This window comes from Ambystoma mexicanum, chromosome 6p (assembly GCF_040938575.1).
Source record: "Ambystoma mexicanum isolate Mex_15411 chromosome 6p, UKY_AmexF1_1, whole genome shotgun sequence".
In the NCBI taxonomy this organism is placed as follows: Eukaryota; Metazoa; Chordata; class Amphibia; order Caudata; family Ambystomatidae; genus Ambystoma; species Ambystoma mexicanum.
Window position 1 is genome coordinate 284353388 of NC_090935.1, and position 25541 is coordinate 284378928.

Consider the following 25541-nt stretch of genomic DNA (forward strand, 5'->3'; position numbering starts at 1 on the left):
GGGCAATTAACATTAGAGTTAGCCGCCTCTTGAGTAGTTTTTGTACCACTTTGAACAGGAAGAGTGTTGGTGGGAGGGGGTGTATGCAATTATCTGCCACAAACTCAACCATAGATAATTGACTTTCAATCTGGGTACCTGGATATGAAAGTGCAGAATTTCACACGTGTACTTCTTGTAAATGAGTGTTTTGTTTGACCACTTGTGAAAGATACATTTTGAGTAGGTCTGTGTTTAGTTCCCACTCATGTTCCACATGCCTCTTAGACTGTACACTGGGCAATTGTCTACCCTTGAAACATGTTGTCCCTATTCCCAGATCGTTCTTAAAACAGACCAAAGCAAATCCCTTGTGAGATTATGGACAATGTTGGGGAATGTCACACAACCCCGTTTGTTTACATAAAACAGGTTTGTAGTATTGCCTCTCGTGATTGAGATACTTCAGCCCAAAATGAGGCCCTAACGCTGTGCAATGCTTGATGCACTGCTAGGACTTTCAGCTTGTTGATGGGCACTTCCCAGGGTGTTCACTTCCGTTTGAGTGTGCAAGTCTGGCCATATGCACCCAACCCTAACATTGAAGCATCTGCTCTGATGGGAAACTGCATGGCGGGTATATTAAGAGTGACTATGTAATGTAGTTCTTTGCATCCATCACTGAAGAGATTTTACCATCGTGTGTGCAAGACCACTGGATCTTCTACTTCACTTGCAGCTTGCAATCATTGCAAGGTGGCAATTCCTCAACTGTTCACATGGGAAGACTTGGATGATGTAGGAGGTAAACGCATGATTCCATCACACCCATCAACTTCCTGATATTACACATAGATGTTGAGGCCTGATTGATAAAGAGCAATTAGAGCAAAACATGTTGTACTCCTTCCATGGAAGAGAATGTTAATATCAGAATGTTCACTTCAGCCCCCAGGAATGTTTTCACTTGGCTGGGGATGAGCCTTGATTTTGTTTATAGATGGCCCCAATTGATGTAGAAGGGAGAATGTGAGAATTCTGTGAACACTGATGGGCGTGGTTCCCAGTTATAAATCAGTCATCCAACTATGGGTACACAGTTGCCTTGTCTGTTCAGCCACAACTTTGTGAAGACAGGTGATGTTGATGCTATCCCAATTTGAAGCACTTTGAATTGGTAGTGTGACCTATCCATACATAGCAGAGGTACTTACTTTGGCCTTGGAAGATTTAAATATGAAACTATACATCTTTCGTATTCATGATCACTGTGTAGTCCTCTTCCTTTAGCAGTGGAATAACCTGGTGTAGTAAGTTCTTGTGAAATGTGTGAAGTTTGGCGGCCTTATATGTAAGACTGCTATCATATTTATGTCTTTTTTGGAAACTAGGAAATATATAGAATAAACACATGCGTTTCTTTCATGTGATGGCACTTCCTCTACGGTCCCATTTTGAAGAATGCGTGCAACCTTTGTTGGCAGAGGTTGTTGATGTTCCCGAGGCTGAGGACAAGGTTTGTGTCGGATATTGTAGGGCTCGCAGGTCAGTTCAATGCAAAATCCCTTGTGAACCGTTGCTACCACCCAATTGTCGGTGGTTATGCACTCCTGTATATGGGTGACAAATACCTCCCCCTACTGGGGTAACATGGTGGGAGGGCACTTGGTATAGGGATTCACTGTAATGGAGAGAATCCTTTTATGGAAGCTCCTAGCATACAACCTTAACTTCAGATGGTACTGGTTCGCAGAATAGCCCTGTGACGTTTGTCTCCACCCACCTTCGGCTGTTTGCAAGCCTTGTTGAGATTCTTTGAATCCATGGGTTTGTTGGCCATGAAAACACTTTCCTGACTAGATGGAACTAAAAATGTAAAAGGACTGGCCTAAGGCCTTCATGGGTCAAATTATTTTGTGACCTTCTCCAAACATTGTCAATCTGTTTAGCACATAAGGAATCATCTTTCATACTTTTACTAAGAGTGGCTTGCATCTCAGAGTGGAAGACTGCACATCTGAGCCATGATTGTCATTTAAGAACCACTGTAATGGCCAATTGTCATTCGGCAGTTTCGGACGTGCCTAGGCTCTCCTTAATGACCACATTAGTAGCCAAATGGCCTTCCTTTACTTGGGCCTGTACCTGGCCTTGTTATCCATTGGGCATTTCTTTTATAAGAGCCTCGCCATTGAACCAGTGAGCTCTATTATATTGTGTCATAATGCTGCTGTGTTGGCTGAGTGAAGGCTATACTATGCCATGGTGGCCATCTTGTATCTGATATTCAATGTCTTGTTGCTTTCTTTTTCTGGAAGAACATCCGACATGTAGGATGAAGCTCCATACCAGTTCCTGTCCGTGGTAACCACTAGCGAGTCCGCAGGAAGTGGGCCCTTGGGGTGCGGTGGGGATGTTTCTTATTTACTTTCTAAACAGACATTAACTGACCTGCAAGAGGCAGATGCGCATATTTTTAACCTTATGTGTTTTCTAACCTAATGGAATACAGTGTGGTATGGGTCAGAGTTTGGCCTGGTTTTCAGAGGAAACTTTTCTTGCTCCTGCATTTTAATTGGAAATCTATTGGGTGCTCTCTGAAAGGTTGCCACACAAGTACATTGATTTTTTGTTAGGGAATTTGACACAGGTGATTCCAAGCTGTCCAGAGAATGCATTGGGTATTCCGGAGGCTCCTCAGGATCTTCATCCTCTCGAGATGCACCCTCTGACACCATTTGTCCTACTGGACTGGGAGGATAGCTCAAAGACGATGCGCGATTGTCTTGGAAGCAGGACAACGCGTAGTGTCACAGGGTGGAATTCCAGTCCCATGCTTAGAGGCTGCCCTCCAGCATGTAGCGGGATATAAAATCTTAATTACATTTTTTAAATTAGATTAAGGGTCTGCAACCTGTGGCTCTCTGAATTGTTTTGAACTGTGACTACCATGATCGTTCATCATTCACTGTGCTAAGACTAATGGGAGTTGTCTAAAACAGCTGGAGAGCCAAAGGTTGCAGACTCCTCTAGACCAGACTTATGTAATCCACACTCGAGATGTGGAGAGGTGGTCCTTCAGATGTTACAAAGAGCATTTGTCGTTTCCTATCATCCCATAACTGGATTGTAGCCAGAGTGTTTTCGAAAGCTGGAGACTTCCATAGAGGCTGTAATGGCTGTGGGGGGGGGGGGTTGTATGGAAACATGGAAACTCCTCCCTTTCCTGCATACTCATGATGAACACCATTATTAGATGCCAGATTGACACAGGGACGTTGGGGGTCATACGTCGGGCCCAAATCGTGTTGGTGGAAATGGATGTTCATTTGGCGGAAGGTCTAGACACCTATTCAAAGCTTAAGCAAAGCCTTGGAAACGTCATGGGTGCAACTTCAAGGTCGCCATGGGATGACTCCTGAGGCCGACTGTGACTGGGCCTTATGGAGTTGGGGGACAGCTCCAGGGTAAAGGTATCGGTTCCCCCCTCTGTGGCTTCCTTAGGGTCTGAGACTGCAACTCCAAGCATGTCTACTTCTATTACCTCCTCTGAAGCCTGGACTTTACAGCCGCTTTGGTGTGTGTCTTTGCATCCACTAGAACGTAAGACAGCCTTATGTGTCATCTTGCAGCATTTAAGCTTCTTGGACTGGATCAGTGTGATCCCGCAGGAAGCAGAAGTTATAACTTGGTGGGTAGTTGGTCAGGAAGAGCACGTATTGCATCAGGGGCAGAATCAAACACGTGATTTACTTACTTGCATTTAGAGAAATGGTGCTGGGAGAGCCGGTGGGTACTTGAAATATTACAATGTTAGCGATTCTCTACGGAGTCTCTCCCTAGTTTGTGCTGAACACGGCTGGGGAGAAGCCTTTAGTACTGTGGGTAGATCTGGATTAGGCTCGACCTGTCAGATGCAATAGGGAATCATTGGTAGCTAGGGAAGTGTGTTCCATTCTCGAGGTAAATGCTTCTGCTCCGACACCTGTGAACACACTGAAGGCGGAAAAAAACATCCTATGACGTAGGAGCGTTGAGAATGGAAGGTGCGTGTACCCAGAGCACGGATAGTGTGATAGGAACGCAGGCGCCCTTTGCTAATGCTCTGGAGCAACCGCATAATGGGCGGGATACGCAAAGCACGTGACTAATTTACACGCCTGACTGATGACAAAACTAGATTATCACAGATTTCCTGTTCATCACCTGACGCTCATCCAACTAAACAGCACGAGACAATAACAGTAGATGGATGCCAGCCAGTTAACTATATGCTAAAGGTATGTCCCCATAAACACAGAAAATGAACACCGACTGTTTCTCTTTATCGTCATCTCCATCACTCCTCCGCCAACAAAATCATCAGTTGACTGTTTAAAAGTTCAACGTGGAAAATAAATATTAAGCATACAAACAACAACAACAACAACACCACAATCATAAACGTTACGACTATGATAAACGGCAATGAGGATGACTTACATTGGTGGTAAAAGATAGATTTTAGCTGTTGAATTTCTTTGGCATACTCACTCCTGTATGGATCTTGGGACTGGTTCAAGTCGGGGGAAGTAGCCGACTGAACCGGCAGCTGCGGGACTGGAACCTGGTTTGGCACGAGTGGATGGCTGCCTCGCAGACCTACGCCGTCCTCGCGGTGGGCCCCGACCTACAAGAAAGACCATGTTTTTGTGAATGATTGATTCTTAATGACATTTTCCCTCGGAGATTAACATGATCGGTTCATCTATTCACTAGAGGGCGCCAGTGCACCATACATCCACCTAACACACAACTAAACTATTTTCTCAGTGAGATGCTGCACAGCACGTTTGGTGACAAATGTGGAAGGTAGCTCAGGCAGGTAAAACGTCAAATCGTCTCCCTCGGTGCAGCAGTGGAGCACATTCATTCGTACCCATCTGTCTTCCATCATGTCCGCCAAGAGATCTGACAATTATCCTCATGTCCATATGCTTAATTGTAGGGTTCTCTCTCCCCCATTGCTATCTGAAATCCTGCAGGAATTTTGATTTTGCACTCAGCTTCCACTTCAGGGGATACAACCCTCAGGCCTGCCATTTCTCCAGAATGCCAGCTTAGCCTTTGACAGCATCGGCTCGCACAGTGAGCAGGAGGAGAGACAGCTTGGTAACCTCAAATGCTGAGAGGTCTTCCTAAATGAAGGTTCCTGGTACATAACTGACCACAGAGGGGCATATCCAAAGGGGAAGCACTCCTGCCAACATGCCAGTCCTAGGAAACGGCCATGAAGTCCTTAAGGAACACACTACTGCTTTTTACATCTTTGATTAAAACCTATTCAGTTTTTGTAAAGATGGAATGACCAGTTCTGGCGCTCACGGTTTGGTGTTGAGGGCCAGAGGTAGGTACTGTTAAGGAGCCGCTTTCTCCAGACTAGTAACGTAAAGCCAGAGTGCCAATGCACAGAAAACCAAAGTATAAAGCCACGGTTTTGGTGGTTATACTCTACTTACCCATTCTAAAGTATGCTGGCCAGGTCTTTGTCCTGTTAACGTGCAACCTCTGGCACATTAGAATAATAGGTCTAAATCAGTCTTACTTGGTATATTAGTTTATACATATATAACAGAAGAAAATAGTGTATGTATAAGATAAAACCCAAAACCAAATCCTTTTCGCCTGTCTTTGGTGTTTGCCAGAGGCTGGGGGGATGGGAGGGAAGAGGTCAGCTGGATGGGGTGTGGGAGGCATAGGACTCCTGCCATAGGTAGATGGAAGCTGAGCATTCATCCCAAAGTGGCGTGGAACAACTCGCCAGGATTTTTGGAATAGCACCCAAACGCTTGACTACAGCTGTGTTCAGCCCGGCTGAAGAAGTGTGGGGCCCATTTGACATGATGGTTGGGGGCCCCCTGCTTAGAGCGAAAACAGTCTAAAGCATCCGTGGGGTGCTTACATTACAATGGTGACATAGATGAGGGTAATACCCGGCAATTATCACGAGACAGCCAGCAGGTAGGGAGCTTAAACACTAAATGCCCACTGAAGAGCTCTAATTCCTTCTTTGTCAGGAAGTGGCTTATGTGGAGTAATGGAGTAACCAGTCTCAAAAGGCAATGAGATGATAACACTTTTGTATATCCTGTGGGAAGAGAAAACCCAGCATGTAATGTAAGCGCTTCAAAGCGCACATTTTAAGCTCCAGGACGAAAATAGAGAAATTAATATATTGCCATGTGACAAAACTGCTGACTGGCAACAAGTAGGCAGTTTCTAGGGGGGCCCCTGGAGGCTCGAGGCCCCTTTCATTTGAAAAAGTTGAAAGGCCCTGAAGCGTCCCTGGTGGTAGGTTAGACATCTATCGCCAGCTTCCTTTTACAATTAAAGGAATAGTTTTCAGTATCACATTTTATATAAGACAATGAAATAATCATTGGTGGCATCTTGAAGATTAGTATTAGGCCATATGTAAATATGTTAAACAGCCTTCAAAGCAAAACCTGCAATGTGCTTCTACTGGGAACGCCAAATCCCCTGGAGCAAGTGCCTCTCACTTATCTAAAAAAAACCAAGGACATCTTGTCCTCCCTCTCCTACCCTCCCCTTCCTATTCACCCTCACTCTGCGCTTGCTAACCCTCCTTTAACCACCCCCTCCCTCCTTCCTTCTCTTCCTTTCCCCTTTTCTCACCTGATGAGGTCGCTAGACAAGTCGGATCTATGAAAGCCTCATCAAAACAGGTTCATCCCTGCTCCTCTAAAACCATTAAGGACCACATTGACACCCTTGCTCCAGCCCTTGCCGATTTCTGCAACTATTCCTTTCCCTCAGGATCCTTCCCCTCCCCTCTGAAACACTCCCTTGTGCATCCTCTCCTCAAGAACCCCACAGCTGATCCTTCCTGTCCAGCTAACTATCGCCCAATCTCCATTACTCCCTTCCTTGGCAAACTCCTTGAGAAGCTGGCCATCTCTCAGCTTCACCTTCATACTGACTCTGTTGGTTGTCTCCATGACCACCAGTCTGGTTTCAGATCAGCCAGAAGCACGGAAACTGCTCTCCTGAACATCCGTGAAGATCTACTCTCCAACCTTGACTCTAACATTCCCTCTGTTCTCATCCTACTCGATCTCTCTTCTGCCTTTGACACGGTCAACCATACCATCCTGCTCAACCATCTCCGTGAGAACCTGGGTATCACTGATCAGGCTCTGGCCTGGTTGACCTCTTTCCTCTCTGATCGACCCTCCCAGGTCCAACTTGGGTCCTTCCTATCCTCCATCTTCCTCTCTACCTGTGGTGTTCCCCAGGGGTCTTACCTCTCGCCCTGGCTTTTCAACCAATACCTTGCAACTCTCGCCCACTGCATTGCCACACTATGCTCACATTTCCAGTGCTACGCTGACAACACTCAACTCATTTTCAGGCTGCCCTCAGCCACCACCTCTCCCTCTCTCATCTCTGACTGCCTAACTGCCATTCAAGATTGGGTTGCCGCCAATGACCTTTGTCTGAATGCCAGCAAGACAGAGATCCTCCTCATCGGCACACCTTCCCCATCCTTTCCAATCTCTCTCTGGTCGGCCTCGCTTGGCCCTCCTCCTATCCCCACCTGTGAGGCTAAGAACCTCGGGGTCATCTCTGACTCCACACTTTCCTTCCCCGCCCACATCTCTGAGGTCTCTAAAAAGTCAAACTTCCTTCTGCAACTCCTCAGAGGTACTCTTCCTTTCCTCTCCTTCCCCCAGAAGCTCACCGTCTCCCAAGCTCTGGTTCTCTCCAGGCTGGACTATTGTAACAGCCTCTTTCTAAATCTACCTGCCTCTACATTCCGCCCTCTGCAACTAATCCAGAACAGGACTGCAAGACTTGTCCTTGGCATCAAGCCCTGGGATCGTATTTCTCCAGCTCTGAAATCTCTCCATTGGCTCCCAGTGGATGCAAGAATTAAATTTAAAACCCTACCATTGTCCACAAGGCTTTCTGGGGCCTGGGTCCAAAATACCTTCAGCTATCCCTCTGCAAATACCTCCCCTCTCGAGCTCTTCCCTCCTCTACTGCCAACTCCCTCAGGGTCAGTCGTTTTTCAAAGAAACAAGCTTGTGGGGGGAGGGGGGATCTCCGTCTTCGGCGGGGGCCTCCCTCTGGAACAGCCTCCCGGCCACTCTAAAACGTGAGGAGAACCATCTCCGGTTCCGGAAGCACCTCAAGACTTTCCACTCTGCATCTGCCTTTGCTCCCCCTCTCCCTTGCTGATCTGCTCAATCCTGGCACTGTGCACCTGCCACCCTGTGTCCCCTGGGCCCAGGTACCTGCTCACCTTGCCACCCTTTCTGCACTTCCTCCTGGCCACCCCTTGCACTTGGGACTATATCTGTACCCATAGAGTCTCCAAATCCCCCTTTTTCTTCTTTCATGCACTCATCAGACCTACCCAGTTCTGCTGGTGTAAGCACAGCACTTGCCACGTGTTGGCTGCACTACCCCTATTTATTTCTCCATTATCTATTTTATTTGTTTTTTATTATTTATCTGTCTCCCCTCTGCACCGCACTTTCCACTCTCCCCCTTCCATGCACTTTTCCCTTTCCCATGCACTTGCACGTTCTCAATGGCCTACTAAGATCGTTGTTTTGTTTTCTCCTGTTTTCCCTCCCTTGCCTTGTCGCGCTCTGAAACACTCGTGTACGAGCGCATTACAAATAAAATATATCATAGCGAAGGTGAGCCATTTTAGAATGAAATGTTGCGATTCTGCTGCTAATGTATCAAAGTAACAAATCTAGATTGAGGACTGGAAACAGGACATTGTTACATTGAGGCTATTTCCTATTGGAAAGTAAATACAGGACCACACTGTATCAGTGCCATATACAGTAGAGAAAATAAAGTTACATTTCTACCCAAGTCTCGCTCGATCTCTGTGAATGGGATGGGCCAAGATACAACGTGTAGTACACTGATAAAATGTCTCCCCACAGGAGTAAATTTGCGATTTCATTTGGAGGATTATTACTTTTCATGTGGTCTGAGGCTAAAGACAAGTGTAGAAATGTCCTAAGACTCAAGGGTATTGTGTTCCATGAAGCCGGGGCAGCAGCGAAAAGAGCTCCCTTCTTGACCTGCGGCAGTCTAAAGGCAGAGTTTTTAGTTGTACAGAGTTGCTTGATCTCAAGTTATGCATATTTGCTTTTAATGCCAATTCTTCCTTCAAGTAAACTGGGGTTGTGCTTCTCAAACACTTGTGAGTAATCAGTATAAGATGAAAGGAGATTCTATCTTTTATGGGTAACCAATGAAGACTTCTCCTGGCCTCGGAGATATAGTCCCTTTTATTGAGATCCATGATAACTCTCACAGCATTGTTTTACACCACCTGAAGCCGCTTGATCTCGGCTTTCGGTACACCAACTAGTAGGCTACTACAATCTATTCTGGAGCTCATCATCGTCCTGGCAAGTGTTTCACGGTTCTCTCTGGATATGAATGGACATGCATGCGTCATTAGCTTAATGTAATATGAGGTTGAAGAATCCAGGCTACTCACTTGTGCCTTCATATACAGATTGTGGTCGAGATAAACTCCAAGGGTCTTGACTTTACTTTTTGTTTTGATCATACATCCATCAATTTGAATCTGGGAATATTCAAGTTCCATCTTGCGAGTTATTGCTTCCGAGCCCACACGCATCAACTCAGTTTTGCTGGTGTTCAGCGCGAGACCATGGATACACATCCAGCTTTGGATCCAGCTTTGGATCAGGCTGTATATCCTATTTACGTTAATCTCATCTTCCATAAAGTTGCCAGATATGGGGACGACACAATTTGTGAATTGATTTTTTTTGCTTTCCAAGAAATCGTGAAAGGGAACAGTAAATATGTTATGAAAATTCGGAGACAAATACGGCTCCTTGCGGTACTAGAAGCTTAAGCTCAATTGGTTGTGCATCCGCCATATCGCTGCTTACCCTCATTGTCGTTCACTGAAGAAAGCGGCCCGGAGCTGTGCAGTGCCCAAAGTCTGTTTTCAATGTGATGACAGTGACGGCATCAATATTGAAAAAGAACAGCACTGCACGGCACCGGGCCACACTGTAAAGGTAAGTTTCTTTTTTTCCAAATAAAAAACATCATTAGCTCCAGTGTAGCTCCTGTGTAGGAAAGAACAAGTTACTTTCTTACCTGGTAACGTTCTTTCGATGGGATGGTCCGACGACGTATTCCATATCTATGACATGTAATCACCACAGCTGTGCTGCTTCGGAAACTTTTTCGGCGTCTGCGTCCTGCGTCGATGACGTCGATGCGCCGCCGTCGAGGACCTCCTCCGACGTCCGACGTCATCCGATGTGATAAGTAGGACGCACGACGCCAGTAGCCTCAGTTGTAGTTTTTTCCCCCAGAACGTGTGACATTAGTCAACTGCCAGTCCGACACAAAGCCTTGCGGAACGTAAGCTGCAATCGCAACAGAAATTCTGCAGCGGGGAAGGCAGGGTGGGAGCGATATGGAATACGTCGTCGGACCATCCCATCGAAAGAACGTTACCAGGTAAGAAAGTAACTTGTTCTTCGAGGGGATTGGGTCCTCCGACGTATTCCATATCTATGACAGACTCCCAAAGCAGTACCAAATCAAGGAGGAGGGAAAGAATTTAGAAACAAAATTTAGAATAGCCAATCAAATAGCAGAGCAAAGGACCGCCTTGCCAAAGGCCAGATCCTGCCCTCTGATGGAATCGAGGGAATAATGCCGTACAAATGTATGTACTGAAGCCCAGGTGGCAGCATCACAGATGTTGCGAATAGGAACACCCCTCTGCAGGGCAGTAGATGCAGCCACGCCCCTGGTAGAATGGGCCCGCAAGCCAGCCGGTGGGTCCTTACCCGCCAAGCGGTAACACTCCGAGATGGCCAAAATAATCCAGCGTGACAAAGTCTGTTTCGTCACAGCTTGCCCCAAGCACTTACCAGCGTAACCAATAAAGAGTTGATCGTCCACTCTGACCCGGGACATGCGAGAAACATAAAAGCTCAAAGCTCTCCTAGGATCAAGCCTACGGAGCCTCTCCTCTTCCTTACCAGGATGCGGAGGAGGATAGAAAGCCGGAAGAACAATCTTCTGGGCCAAATGAAATTCCGTCACTACCTTTGGAAGAAAAGAAGGACGAACTCGAAGGACAACCCTGTCCTTGTGAAATACAGTGAAGGGTGGCTTAACAGAAAGTGCCTGTAACTCACTCACTCTGCGAGCGGAAGTAACCGCAACTAGAAACGCAGTTTTCAAAGTCAACAGTCTCAAAGGGCAAGAATGTAAAGGCTCAAACGGAGCACCCATAAGAAACCTAAGAACAAGGTTTAAATCCCAACCGGGCACCAGGAAAGGCGACGGAGGGAACACATTAGTGAGCCCTTTCAGAAACTGTGAAATTAAAGGGATTTTAAAGTAAGAACATTCTTCAGATGAGCGCTTAAAGATGGACAGCGCCGCCAGGTAACCTTTAATGGTACCCACTTGCAAGCCCCTGTGGGCCAAAGAAAGCAAAAAGGACAGAACCATGGGGATGTCACATGCAAAAGGATCCACAATCTGAACTCTGCACCAGTCGCAGAACTTACACCAACGGCAACGGTACAGAGACTTAGTTGCGGGCCTTCGGGCCGAAAGCAACACCTCCATCACGTCTTCAGGGAGGTCCCAATCCTTATACCTCAACCTTTCAGAAGCCAAGCGTGAAGGTTGAGGGATCCGACCTCTGGATGGAGAACCTGACCCCCCTCCCGTGAGAGCAGATCGTCTCGGTAGGGAAGACGACGTGGAGGGCAGATGGACAAGTCGAGAAGGTCCGGGTACCACGTCCTCCGAGCCCACGCCGGAGCAATGAGGATCATCCGGGAACCGAACTTCCGCAACCTCCGCAGCACTTGCGGGATGACGGGGACTGGAGGAAACGCGTACAGCAGCGGGAATGACCACTCCACCACAAACGCGTCGCCTAAGGCTCCTTTCGGAGGAAATTCCCGCGATCAAAACCTCTCGCACTTCCGGTTGACACTGGAGGCGAAGAGATCCACTTGAGGGGTCCCCCAAAGGGCGAAGATCTCCAGGAGAATCTCCTGAGCCAACTCCCACTCGTGAGAGATCGCGCTCTGCCTGCTCAGAGCGTCCGCCGTCACGTTTTCGTCTCCGGCCAGATGAACTGCCGAGATCGAAACTTCCTGCCGGATGGCCCAGAACTCGAGCTGCATCGCCTCCCTGCACAGAGGAAGTGACCCTGCCCCCCCCTTTTTGTTGAGGTAGTGCATGGCCACAGTGTTGTCCGTCATGATCAGGACAGCCTTTCCTCGCACAGTCGGCAGAAAAGCCTTCAGGGCTAGCCTGACGGCCCTCAGCTCCAACAGATTGATATGGAGTCTGGACTCCGACGGAGACGAACGACCGCTGACTGTCAGCCCGTTGGCATGAGCTCCCCATCCCGTGAGGGATGCATCCGTCACGATCGTCACCTCCGGCCAGGGTAGCCAAAACGGAGCCCCCTTCATCAAGTTGCCTTCGACAGCCCACCACAGAAGGTCCCGGGCGACCGAGGGCGGCACCTGAACCGGGTCCGACATCCTGCCGGAGGACTGCGACCATTGCGTCTTGAGTGCCCACTGCAAAGATCTCATCCGCAGGCGAGCCTCTGGCACCAGAAGAATGCAGGATGCCATGAGGCCGAGCAACCTCAAGAACTCGAACGCCGGGAGCGTCTGGGCATGCTGAAACTTGTGCACCATCTGCTGAATGTGAAGAGCCCTCACCTGGGGAGGAAAACACTGCCCCAGGGAAGTGTCGAGCACTGCTCCGATGTACTGGAGCCTCTGTGTTGGCGTCAAATGGGACTTCTTTAAATTGAGGGAGAAGCCCAGCCTGTGAAGGGAGTGGCAGGCGACGGACAGATGATCCAGGACTTGCTCGGGAGAGCTCCCCCTGATCAACCAATCGTCCAGGTAGGGGTAGACGTGAATCCCCCCTTGCCTGAGATGCGCTGCCACCACCACCATGAGCTTGGTGAAAACCCTCGGGGCGGAGGTCAAACCGAACGGCAGGACCCGAAACTGAAAGTGCGAGTCGCCAACCGCGAACCTCAGGTACTTCTTGTGCTTGGGATGGATCGGCACATGGAAGTAAGCATCCTTGAGGTCGAGTGACACCAACCAGTCCTGAAGCTGAAGGGCCTGGAGGACTTGAGAGAGAGTAACCATCTTGAACTTGTCCTTCCTGAGGAGTTTGTTCAAACCGCGCAAGTCCATGATGGGTCTCAAACCCCCGTCTTTCTTCGAAATCAAAAAATAAGGGGAATACCATCCCTTGTTCCTCTCCGCTACAGGCACCAGTTCTATGGCGCCTTTCTCCAGCAGGGCTTGAATTTCCTGCGCAAGGAGCGGATCCGGACTCTTCAAAGAGAGGTTCCCCGGTGGATTGTCGCGAGGCCTGTGCCGAAAGGGAAGACAGTAGCCGTGGGAAACGATCTCCAGAACCCACACATCTGAAGTAATGGCACGCCACTCTACAAGATGCTGCGCCAGCCTTCCCCCAACCGGCGAACCATGGTACATGGCCTCATGACTGAGTAGGAGCGGCTGCGGCGTTACCTGAGGGCAAAGAGGCAACTGCCCGAGCGGCCTTGGCACCACGGGTACCTTGTCGTCCACCTCTGGTACCCCTGCGTTGGCCCCTTTGACTGCCAGCTCCTCTCGCTCTACCAAAGGACGAGTAATAGCGAAAGGAGCCACCCCTCCACTGCTGTCCCCTAGGACGAAAAAGCGGAGGTTGGCGAACTGCAGCGCCCAACGACTTCGCTGCAGCTTTTGAGGTCTGCAACCTCTCAAGGCTCTCGTCAGCCTTGCTGCCATAAAGATGTTCACCATCAAAGGGCATGTTGAGGAGCCGGGACTGCACATCAGGAGCAAACCCCGACTTCCGCAACCACGCAAACCTGCGTATCACGGTGCTCGCCGCCATGGACCTACTGACGCATTCAGCCAAGTCCAAACCCGACTGAACGGACTCACACATGGCATCCTTACCATCCTGGACCATAGCAAGGAAACCATCCCGTTCGACCCCTTCGGGAATATGTTCAGCCGCTAACGCAACACAGTTCCACAGAGTGTGCGTGAAACGCGACAAGGCACAAACGGAGTTGGCCGCCTGAAGCGCCATACCACCAGAAGAAAACACCTTCTTCGCCCAGCCATCAAAACGTTTGTCGTCCCTATCAGGAGGGATGGTAGGGTACGACGCCTGCTTTGCCGGGGCCGTGGCCGCCTGCACCACCAAACTTTCCGGAGTGGGGTGCCTGGTCAAGTAGCAGGGGTCGCCACTGGCTGGACGGTATTTTCGCGACAAGGATCTGCCCACTGCCGGGAGACTCTCCGGAGCAGTCCAAGCCGCCGCCACCCTACGCTGTAAAGCCATATGGAACGGCAGTACCGGGTCAGTTGGGGGACCAACATCAAGGATGTCCGTCAGATCATCCTGCACAAACTCACCTGGGGGAGCAGACCATCCCAGATACTCAGACACCCTAGCCATAAGGCGCCGGTATGAGGAATCGGCATGGGAGCCAGGCTCAGGCCGACCAAATTCCACCTCCGGAGAGGTGTCCAGTCCACTGGCATCATGCAGCGACTGCCTCAAATCGTCAAATTGACTATGGCCCGAGACAATGTCATCCGGCACCTGACTAGGAACCAGGCCATCCGAATCCTCATCCGCCTCCGAAATATAATCCAAGTGGTGGAAAGGCACCCGAGAGTGCCTGCTCTTAACCAGAGCCTTCCTAGGGGGAACACCCGAGACACGGGGCACCTCCGACACGAAAGGCGTCGATGGCGTCGAGCGAATCGGCGCCGACGTCGAGAAAACCGGCAACGGCGCCGAGAGGATCGGCGTCGACGTCGAGGAAATCGGCGTCGACGTCAGATGCAGCGCCTCCAGTATCGGCGGCGTCGACACAGCCCTCGAAGCCGGAGCTCCGAGCGTGTCCCTCGACGACCTGACCGTCGACGGCTTCGACGACTTCCTCGGAGCCGGAGCCTCGAGAAAGCCTGTCGACGCCCTCGACGCCTCAGACGTCGATGTCTTCCTCGAAGACATCACAGGTGCACACGGTCTCGATCGCGTCGAGGACCGGGACCTGGAACGGGTACGGCGAGAACGAGCCCCCTTGTCCGAACGGGACCTCTCCCGTGACTCGCGCCGACCACTCTTGCGAGCGGTGGCTCTCGACCTCTCACGGCCGACCCCACTCGGGGGCGCGGACGGTTGAGTACCCTGCGACTCAAGAATCGCCAACATCTTCTTCCCGAAGGAAGCCCATTCCTCCGGCGTCGCACGGCTGGTGGGGTAACCGACGTGCCGGGCAGAGTCCTCTGAAGAGGACCTGGAAGGCGACCGGTGTCGGCGCTTCCGAGAATGCCTCGAAGAGGCCGAGGAGTGGCGAGACCGACTCCTAGAAGAAGACCGACGAGACTTCCGACGATGACGCGGAGAGTCACCCCTCGAATCATCCGTCGAAAGCCCCGCCGACTTCGACTTCCGGGGCTTGGACACCCGACCTACCGACAATTTCTTCTTACGTTCGCGTAAGGCCTTGGACGTGAGCGACAGGCAGTCGACACAGTCATCCGTGTCGTGGGCCTCCCCGAGGCACCAGAGGCAGGCATCGTGCGAGTCAGTCACCGACATCTTGGACCCACACTCCCCGCACTTCTTGAAGCCCGGACGCGGGGATGAAGACGAAGTGGAAGACATCGTCGAAGGAACAATTCACAAACGAACAGGTTCGAAGAACCGGAAAGAACAGAACTCTAATGAGTCGAGGCTAGAACCGAGAAACACGAAGCAACACGTTCGCGGAAAAAACGGAACTGAGGCTACTGGCGTCGTGCGTCCTACTTATCACATCGGATGACGTCGGACGAGGTCCTCGACGGCGGCGCATCGACGTCATCGACGCAGGACGCAGACGCCGAAAAAGTTTCCGAAGCAGCACAGCTGTGGTGATTACATGTCATAGATATGGAATACGTCGGAGGACCCAATCCCCTCGAAATACATGGCTGCTAAGGTGCGGGGGTGCAGGGAAGTGCGCGTTGGCTAACCATGCTGTTCCAAATGCGGGCTTGCACCTTAGAATACAGCCTGCATTATGTGCATCCTTAATGGTTAGCACTCCCTTCCAGGTTGCCAATGGGCTGTAACCAAAACGCCCCTTAGCAACGTTTTCTCACCAGCTCTTAAGATGCGGGTGAGGTGAACAGTGCCGGGCAGCCATGGATCAGATTCCCCTGGAACAGAAGTCTGGGAACCACCTTTTCTCAGAGCACCTTCTCTAGGAGTCCCGGAACTGTTCTAGCACGGAAAACACATGGATTAATGAGAAAAATGTGTTCTCAATTTATTTTGATTCCCGTCTCATTGACTCACTTCCTGACAGTTACCTTAAAATAATCTTGGGATTCACTGAGGTTAAACTTTAAACCGGAAGAATACGAGACAACAGCAGATATGATGGAAAATGGGGGTGCTCTGTAGTATCAGAAGTTAAGGTCACAAGGTAAGATAGCAGTCTTGGACCAGTTGGTGATAGCAATGAAATAGGAAATTCCCAGCCATACTACAAGGAGACACCTAGATTAACATGTTTAGGAAATGTAGCTGTGTGGCAAAGCCAAGACACTATCTTCCTTCCCCAAGGACAAAAACTATTGCATGTACCTCAGTAACTGAGTGATCTGAACTTCTCTGTAAACGGGCGTGTACATATGTCCAAAACAAAGACCGGTTTGGATGATATTGGAAATCCAAGAGGCCCGGAGGCCCCTTTTGTATAGCGGATCTGAATGAACCTCTACACTCGATCAGTAATTCATAAAAATTGCATTTGTACTGCACAAATGAAGCAGTATCAACTTTGCCGCCGTCCCAGCCAAAAGGATAGGATTCACAAGCCTCTTCAGTCTTACTGTTATGCCGTCTAAATTTGTTAGCACAACCTGTCGTTTTTGCAATGCTAAATGGCGTTTTACATTATTTTCAATTTTTTTAATGTTGACATTAGAGATGCCGTAGCCCTGATCCATAAGAATACCTGGCGATCACAGCATTTGTTGATTCGAAGGTGGCACAGGGATATCAAAAATTAAAAGGTCTCAAGTTGCCCTTTCTGTAACATAGCATACAATATCTGTGTTTCTCAAGTAGCCATCGGTTGCCACCCATCACAACACACAGAGAGCAGAACAAAAGAGACTTATCACTCCTAAAACCAGCATTTACGGTCGAAAATGTAACATCACAGTATCCGGCAGCAGAGAGTGGAACTCGTATTATCTAATTGACATGTTTGTCCTGGGGCTTTCATAGTACTAGTAATTATTACTGTTTTGCACCGATGTTGGCATCAGCAACACAACCATTGCATACATAACCACACTGGACACAATATTCTTACTTTCCATGTCAAAACACAACTGAAACTGTAGCAAAAGATAACTGGGATCCTGATCTGTAGATAGCCTAAAACAGCCTTTGACTAAAACAGCCTTTGAGCTCAAGGTTAATACCCCACCGAGTGATCGCATATGAATGTGGGCGCTAGATCTCACGTTTAATTATCGCACTACTATTTCTAAGAAGTCTCCCTCTTCAAATGTGTGTGACTTTACCGTGAAGGGTATCTTAACAGAGGTAAGAAACTAGACTACCATTGACCGTTATTGCTCACAGATGGAAGATAGGGAGAAGAGGGAAACATTTTGTAAAACATATACGAATGGATGAGTAGTCGCCAACTTTTTTAGAATATTTGTTCTACAGTTAATTTCCTCGGATATGAAAAACAATATTACTGCAATCAATACAACAGAATATTACTTGCCATAGTCTGAGATGGTCAACCTCATTCTTTTGAATCACCTCGAAGTGTGGTCACTGAATAGAGACATCACATGCAATGCCATTTCTATTTTTGGCAATTGGGGGGGGGGGTGTGTAAAAGTCAAAACTGTGACAATTTGTGCACAGCTATAAGGACGATTACATGTGATGAGGGGGACACAGCTTGTGAGTGTTGCTTGGGTGTTTACCCACGGTGGCCAGTCATAATTTCGAAAAAAAAATGTCGACAGACAAAAATGTCGACAGTGCCCATGGCCCTGCAACTACTAATTACCATTCCCACCCACTAACTGCTGCTTCCTGCCCAGAACACATCCTTCTGAGATCTCCGAGCTAGATCTATCAAACAGTAACATCAAACTTTGGCCAGTTTTACTTCTAAGCAATCTGCTGAGAGTTGATGGCTTAACTAGAGCTGTATGTGTGCTATTGGTGTAGTAAAACTATCTTTAAGTGTACCTACAGTCACTGGATGTATATCTGTTCCTTGTACTAAAGTCTGGTCTGTTAAAAACAAGAATTCACAAAGCAAACCGTTTCAGCTTGTATTCAAGTATCAGACCTGAAATTGCCAAGAATATGTCTAGCCCATACAAGCAGAAAAGCCAAAACTGTTGGATTTGCCAATGCTTGTTTAGGACTGGTAGCAACTTTTCTCCCTATTCTTGTAATTATCTAAAACCGATCAACTTAAATAAAGGTAGAGTTGGGCGGAGGAAGAAGGGCATTGGTATGTACATAGTGCTGTCAAAATTCATAAACCAGAAGAAAAACATATTGCCCTGAAACTCAACCTAAGTTATGAAAGAAACAAGGCAACACGTCTCTCTGACACACAGGGCTTCAAACTGAAATTGTGCAGTATTGGTCTAAATGATTCACTCTCTTTAAACTCAACGAAGGCTTTCATCTCTGTGCTATACAGTAATAGTTCCCATATGACTAAATGGCTCAGCTATAAATAAGATCAAAAGCAAAAGAAAGGGTTTAATAAAAAATGACATTATGAGTGGCATTAAATCAGGGGAAAAAACCGAAGTTCAATGGTTTTATAGAATGAAAGCACAAGGAGTGTTCCAAGTGCTGGAAGAGAAGTCGATGGAAGAAATAAAGTCCCGAAAAATCCATGTAAGCTCCATCAAACACAGTGTCCTACAGTGAAAACTCAGTCTAAAATGCAGTTAAAGAAGTTGGATACTACAAATCTGACACAGTGGTGGCAATTCTGTTGGCAAAGACTTATTTATACATAAAAGTAAAGAAAAAGAAAACCTATCTTACCCTATTTCTAAGAGGGCTGCCCCACCTCAACAAAAGACTAAGAAATCTGACAGGATATCCAATAAAGTAACACCGTCCTGTGTCCAACCCATTTCTGTTCCTTACACTCTAGAACAAAGGAAAAACTGGGGGTCTTCGTGATCCAGCGGAGGCGCCTCTTGTTCTGCATGCCCATTCATTGTTCAGTTCTTGGTGAGGAAACATGAGTTGTTCTCCTATTTAACTTAAAAGGCCTTGAAGTTGTATGCTCCTCCATACGTATACAAAAAGAACCAGACGGATGGTGAATTGTCTGCTCTCCTATTTTATTTCACACTGTCTTATTTCACAAAAACACAGTTCCCAGGTATCAAGGGGGTGACTCTTCCCTTGTTCTTTCTCCGGTTCACAGATGGACTGTAGATCTTAGTTTTAAAGAAAGTGTCCCTTCTTTTAGAAATGGGTCCTCAACCCCTCATCTTCACTTCACGCACCTCTCTCCCTTTTGTGTGGGTCCCATACTCCTCTATGTTGTCCCAGGACCTCCGTGACTTGCTGTGGGCCCCAGCCCCTTGGTTGCATGCTGATATGGGTCCTTATCCTACGTGTCCTAAGTGTGCTGTTCTTGCAGGGTTTCCCTGACTTCGTATGGGTACCAGACCCTGGTGTGCTGCTCTTGTGGGCTTTCCCGACTTTGTGTAGGTCCCAGACCCTTCTCTCAAGTTTATAGCATTTTGTACCCAGATCTGGTTCACTAACCTGCCAGGCACTCTTTCTTATATGTCTCTTTCTTGGCTCTTTCCAAGTACTGGTACGAGGGAAATGGGGTCTTTCAACCTTGCCAAATGCCACCTTCATTCTCCTTTTTTTCCTACCACCCGTGTTTCCGGTTTGATCGCGTGGCTTCGCTGAGCTGCTTCATCCAGTTAGGGGCTTGTGCATGCCTTCCAACAGGCTATGCCCGTCCTTGCAGCCTTCCCAGGTCTAGTCCGGCGAGTGCTTTGTGGTCTGACTGCATGGTGCACCTCCCGGTCCACCTCAGGCCTCCGATTCTCCAACCTAGACAACAGGGAATACTGCGTTCATTCGGTGTGGCTCCATCAGCCCATTATGAGGGGAACAACTTTGTGAAGGTTTCTCAACAAATGCCATTTTAGTATATAGGGTTGGAGTAACGCCTCACTATCCCCAACTAGGATTTCCCTGCCTAAAATAAACTAAAGGAAACACTCCAACCAAGAATAACTTTTCCTTGCACTTATATATAGAATAAATAAACAAGGAAATGTGTGGCAGTTCCGAAACAATGATTGAATTTGTGATGTAACCACATGGTCTATTTATAACCTCAACAAAGTCCCCTTCCCCAGTTTTAAACATGATTCTGTTTCACAGTTCAAGAAAAGAGAACAAGGAAATCCTAATTTGCAACTATTTTCAAACATTGTATGATTCCACTTCAACTTGTTAACAGAAAGTTCAAACACAGAAAATACAAGGCTCAGTTCATCAATAGCAAAAATAATGATGTTGGTCAGGATGATTTGCCACAACTACCATGAGCACCACAAACAACAGATTGTCTCTGTCAGGAGCCCTTTGTAGCACTTCTTCAACTTCCACCTAATTTACTCCCATGCCAGGCCTACTCTTCCAAAGGTATGCCATCCAGGTATACTCCCCTGCCCAAACAGCGTTTCACAACAAGTTCTTTTGAGGTTAAAGTCAACTGACAAGAGTTTCATAACAGCTTCATAATACTTAAATTATAGCTTCAAAACTTCCAACAACTTCATGGAAAACAAGATTCACATTTGTGCTCTTTAATACTCTTTTGCAAATAATGTTCCTCTCCTTCTGGATGTCTGTTTTCAGAAGGGCAGCCTTTTTGCCACTCTTGTGTCCCCACCACATAAGTAACCAAAGACTGACAGCGATAGGGTCTTATCCTGCTCCTTCTTTGGCTTGGGCGATGTGCGTGTATACCAGCTTTCACCATGTGTTGTACAAAGCATGGGCAACACGTTTTACTGCTTATGAACCTTTCAGTAGCCCCTTTCTGTTGGCAATAATTACTATATTGTCATTGCCTTTGTTTTAGTCTCTCTTGGCATGGGAAGATGTGCACTCTTAATGTCGCCCCCTTAGATTGCTGGGGTTTCCATAGGCTCACTTTTAAGATTACAGTCTTTTGGCTTTCTTAAAATAGGTTTTCACTGCTTTTCACTAGTTTAGTATTTAAGATTTCCTTGGGAATCACTTTCACTCACCCCCAAGTGCTGCTTCTGCTGCTTTTCAATAGTTTGAGATTCAAAAGTGCTTTCTGAACTACTTTCGTTCACAAGGAAGTGTTTCTCACTTGCCAAATTCCTACACATGTGAGCGGGGAAGGAGTGATGCGGGATCCTTATCAAACTGTGAACTCACTGGGTAAGACGTGCGTTTCCATTCCTCTAACCGCTTGCAGGACTTCTGCTCCGGTAGCTCATTACCCGGAAAACCTTTTAGGCAGCTGCCGCCAGTGCCACAAGCAACTGGAGCTCTCTCTGCTCCTGAGGCCATCTGATGCACGCCAGCCACCCGAGACAGCCTGTGGGAATGGAAGACTTCCCTCGCCTTCGCTTCCTGCTGCACAGCCTCTGCAGATTAGTTTGCCAGAGGGCAAACTTCAGTTTCGAATGCCTTCTGATCCGCAAACTCTGCACTTCAAGAGGCACAGACCCTTTGTGGACCGGCATCTAACATCTGCCAAGCAATGGTCCTGGCATCTTCTCTCTTCTCCAGATTGTGCCTCGGCTGCCTGCATCAACCACACTGCTGCTTCTGCTTCTTTTCTCTGCTCTTCTCTCCTCTTCCTTTATGCTGCACCCGAAGGGGCCTTTTAAGCCTCTCTGTCTCCCTCAGGTGTGGGTCATTTGAATTAATGATCGGACCACTCCTGCAACATTGTAGCCTTTCAGCCATCTACCTCGTCCCAGTACCTAATGACAAAGTTAGGTTTTATCATTTCTTCCGTTTTACAAAAAGCCATTAGGAGAGTAGGGTTTTGGGGAAACTTGAATAAGGGGGTTTCCCATTCTGCGTGACCCACTTCCCCCTTCATTTGATCCTCCCACAGAACACCACCCCCAGGGTCGGGATCACAAAGTGTCTGCCTTTGCCTGTCCACATGACAAGGGTCACAGGCCAGATTTTCTGGGATAATCATTACTGATAAATCACACTATCATGTTTTCTGCGGTGAGCATCCACCGGGCTCTCAGTTTCTCCAGGGAGGATCTGACAAAGTATGCAGTCCTCCTTCCCTTTTTAGCTTTGGCTCTATTTGACTATACCACGAATGTTGGTTCCGCTGTAGGCTTTTGCCTCCTTGCCTGTTCTTCCATGTCAGTGGTTGTATGAACTCCATCCGGGTAGCCCTCACTCTTCCTTGTCCCCAGTATGGTCTGTACGGATGGGCTCTCCTACTGTACATAAATACATAGGTGTGTGTAGGACCACTGAGGAAGGAACAAGTTACTTACCTGTAACTGTTGTTCTCCAGCATGGGTCTGGCATGGATTCACATGCTCATGAATATTCCCCGTCGTTAGGCTGGGAATCCTCGGTAAAGAAAAATCAGTATCAGTTTCGTTTCTGATCTGTCTTTCATAGTAGTAACCAATCACTGATCTCTGCGTCATACTGTCCACAACCAATGACTGCCATCTCCCTAAGCCCCGCCTCTGGCAGCCATCATCAGATTTGGTAGCACGTGAAGAGGCAGTATGACCCGCAGAGGGGTAGGCGGGAGGGTTTGCATGTGAATCCATGCCAGACCCATGCTGGAGAACAACTGTTACAGGTAAGTAACTTTTTCCTTCTCCAGCATGGGGTCTGGCATGGATTCACATGCTCATGAATAAAAGAATAACTAGCAGTACACACATGCACAACCACGGGAGGTGGCAAAGGCTCAACATTAAGCATTACATCAAACTCAACATTAAGCAATTCTTACCTCCTCACCAGGCTCACCTTAGGCGAACAGGTTGCGCAGCACTGCTTGGCCGACCCTGGACTCCTCCCTGGAATCCCGATCGACGCAGTAGAATTTCGTGAAGGTGTGCGTCGTCCTCCACGTAGCAGCCCTGCAGATGTCCAGCAAGGGCACACCAGATAGGAACGCCGTGGTAGCTGCGATCGCTCTGGTGGAATGGGCTCTCGGACGGCCAGGCAGCGGTCGGTTTGCCAACCGATGGCAGTACATGATACAGCCGGAGAGCCATCTGGAAATGGAAGCCTTCGAGAGAGCCTTCCCCTGTTTGACAGGTCCAAAGTTCACAAAAAGTTGTGACGTCTTCCGAAAACACTTTGTGCGGTCCACGTAGAACTTCAGCGTTCTAGCCACATCCAGCGAGTGCAAAGTCCTTTCAGCCGGCGACGGGAAGAAAACAGGCAACACCAAGGGCTTGTTGAGGTGGAAGTCCGACGGCACCTTGGGCATGAAGGAGGGGTGCGTCCTGAGCACTACCCTCGTGTCGTGAAAAGTCAAGTACGGGGACTTGCAGGAAAGGGCCTGGATCTCTCCCACCCGTCGTGCGGAGGTGATGGCCACAAGAAACGCTTTTTTCCACGACAAGAACTTCAACGGAGCCGAGTGCAGAGGCTCGAACGGAGGTCCCATGAGCTTGGTCAGCACCACGTTGAGCTCCCACGCCGGGACCGGGGCCTTCACCGGCGGGAACGATCTGAACAGTCCCTTCATGAATTCTTTCACCAGACGATGAGACCACAAAGACGACCGTCCCGTGGTTCTGGTGTATCGGGAGATCGCAGCAAGATGAATCTTGATGGAAGCGTGCGCCAGTCCAGCCTTGGCCAGCGTCAGCAGGTACGGCAGTACTTGGGGAGCCGTAATCCGTAGAGGGTTAATCTTCTGTGCGTGGCACCAGACAGAGAACCTCTTCCATTTGTGTCCGTAGTATTTAAGAGTTGAGGACGCCCTGTCCTTTGCAAGAACCTCTCTGCAGTCGGCCGGTATGTCGTAACCTCCAAACTCTAACGCTGCAGGAGCCAGGCCTGCAAGTTCAGCGACTTCGGGTCGTGATGGAGGATGGCGCCTCCTTCCCTGGAGAGAAGATCAGCGTCCACTGGCAGTTTGATTGACGGGGACGTGGACAAGTCCAGAAGGTCCGGGAACCATATCTGCCTCGGCCACGCAGGTGCGACGAGGATCATCCTGCACCGTGACCTCTTGAGCTGGTTGATGAGCCGATCAGCAGCGGCAATGGAGGGAACGCATATAGGAACAGGCCCTCCCAGGGGAACGAGAAAGCATCGCCCATGCTCCTCGGCTGGGGAAACCTGCTGGCATACCTCCGGCACTTGGAGTTAGTCGCCTCGCGAACAGTTCGATCTGGGGTGTGCCCCACCGTTGGAAGAGGCGGTCCACTAGATCCTGTCGTAGTTCCCACTCGTGGCACGAGCACAGCTCTCTACTGAGCGAGTCGGCGATGGTGTTTTTTATTCCTGCCAGATGAAACGGCACCAGAAACATCCCTCGGGCGACGGCCCAATGCCACAGATCCTGTGCCTCCTTGGACAGGGCTGGGGATCTGGTACCGCCCTGCTTCCTGATGTAGAACATAGTGGTGGTGTTGTCGGTGAAGATCCTCACCACCTTGCCCTTGAGGGACGGAAAAACGGACCTGAGGGCCCAAAACACTGCACAGAGTTCCAGGACGTTGATATGGAGGGACCTCTCCGCCGGCAGACCCCTCGCATGCAGGTTTTCGGTGTGCGCTCCCCCCGCCTCCAGGGAGGCATCCGTGGTCACTGTCTTCTGGTGGCCCAGGGTCTGGAAGTCCATGCCCGCCGTCAGATGCGCGCCGGTGCCCCACCACCGGATCGCTCGTCGGAAACTGTCGTCGAGTGTGACCCTCTCCTCGAAGCTGCCCGTCGTCTGGATCCAGCGCGCGTCCAGGAACTCCTGCAACGGGCGCATCCGGAGCCTGCACAGGCGGATGAGATAAATGCAAGTAGACATCATTCCGAGGAGGGACTTGATGGACCTCACCCTGGCCGCGTCCGCAACCAGCATCCGCTGCACCTTGCCCAAGATGGCCCTCGTCCTTTCCTCCGACGGAGAGGCCAGAAGCGACACTGTGTCGAGCTTTGCTCCCAGAAACAGTGCGTCTTGCGCGGGCACCAGGTGGGACTTGGCGTAGTTTATGGAGAATCCCAGGTCCGTGAGTAGTTGGATGGTCCTTGCCATGTGCTCCACGGCGAGCTCCTTCATCTTTGCTCGGATGAGCCAGTCGTCCAGGTAGGGGTAGACGTGGATCCCCTCTAGGCGCAGCCGCGCCGCCACCGGTGCGAGGCACTTG

General features: G+C 49.0%; 1 protein-coding gene across 17 annotated transcripts in view; it reads right to left on the reverse strand.

Moving 5' to 3' along the window:
* The window catches only part of TCF4 (transcription factor 4), a 1236777-nt gene that overhangs the window by 33061 nt on the left and 1178175 nt on the right, over positions 1–25541 (reverse strand). For 9 of the 17 annotated variants that reach the window (XM_069627021.1, XM_069627016.1, XM_069627015.1 and 6 more), the window contains one exon: positions 4462–4648. In XM_069627021.1, coding sequence (XP_069483122.1) covers positions 4462–4648 — 187 coding nt within the window. The remainder of the gene's footprint in view (positions 1–4461; positions 4649–25541) is intronic. The other 8 variants (XM_069627025.1, XM_069627024.1, XM_069627019.1 and 5 more) reach the window with 1 other exon arrangement.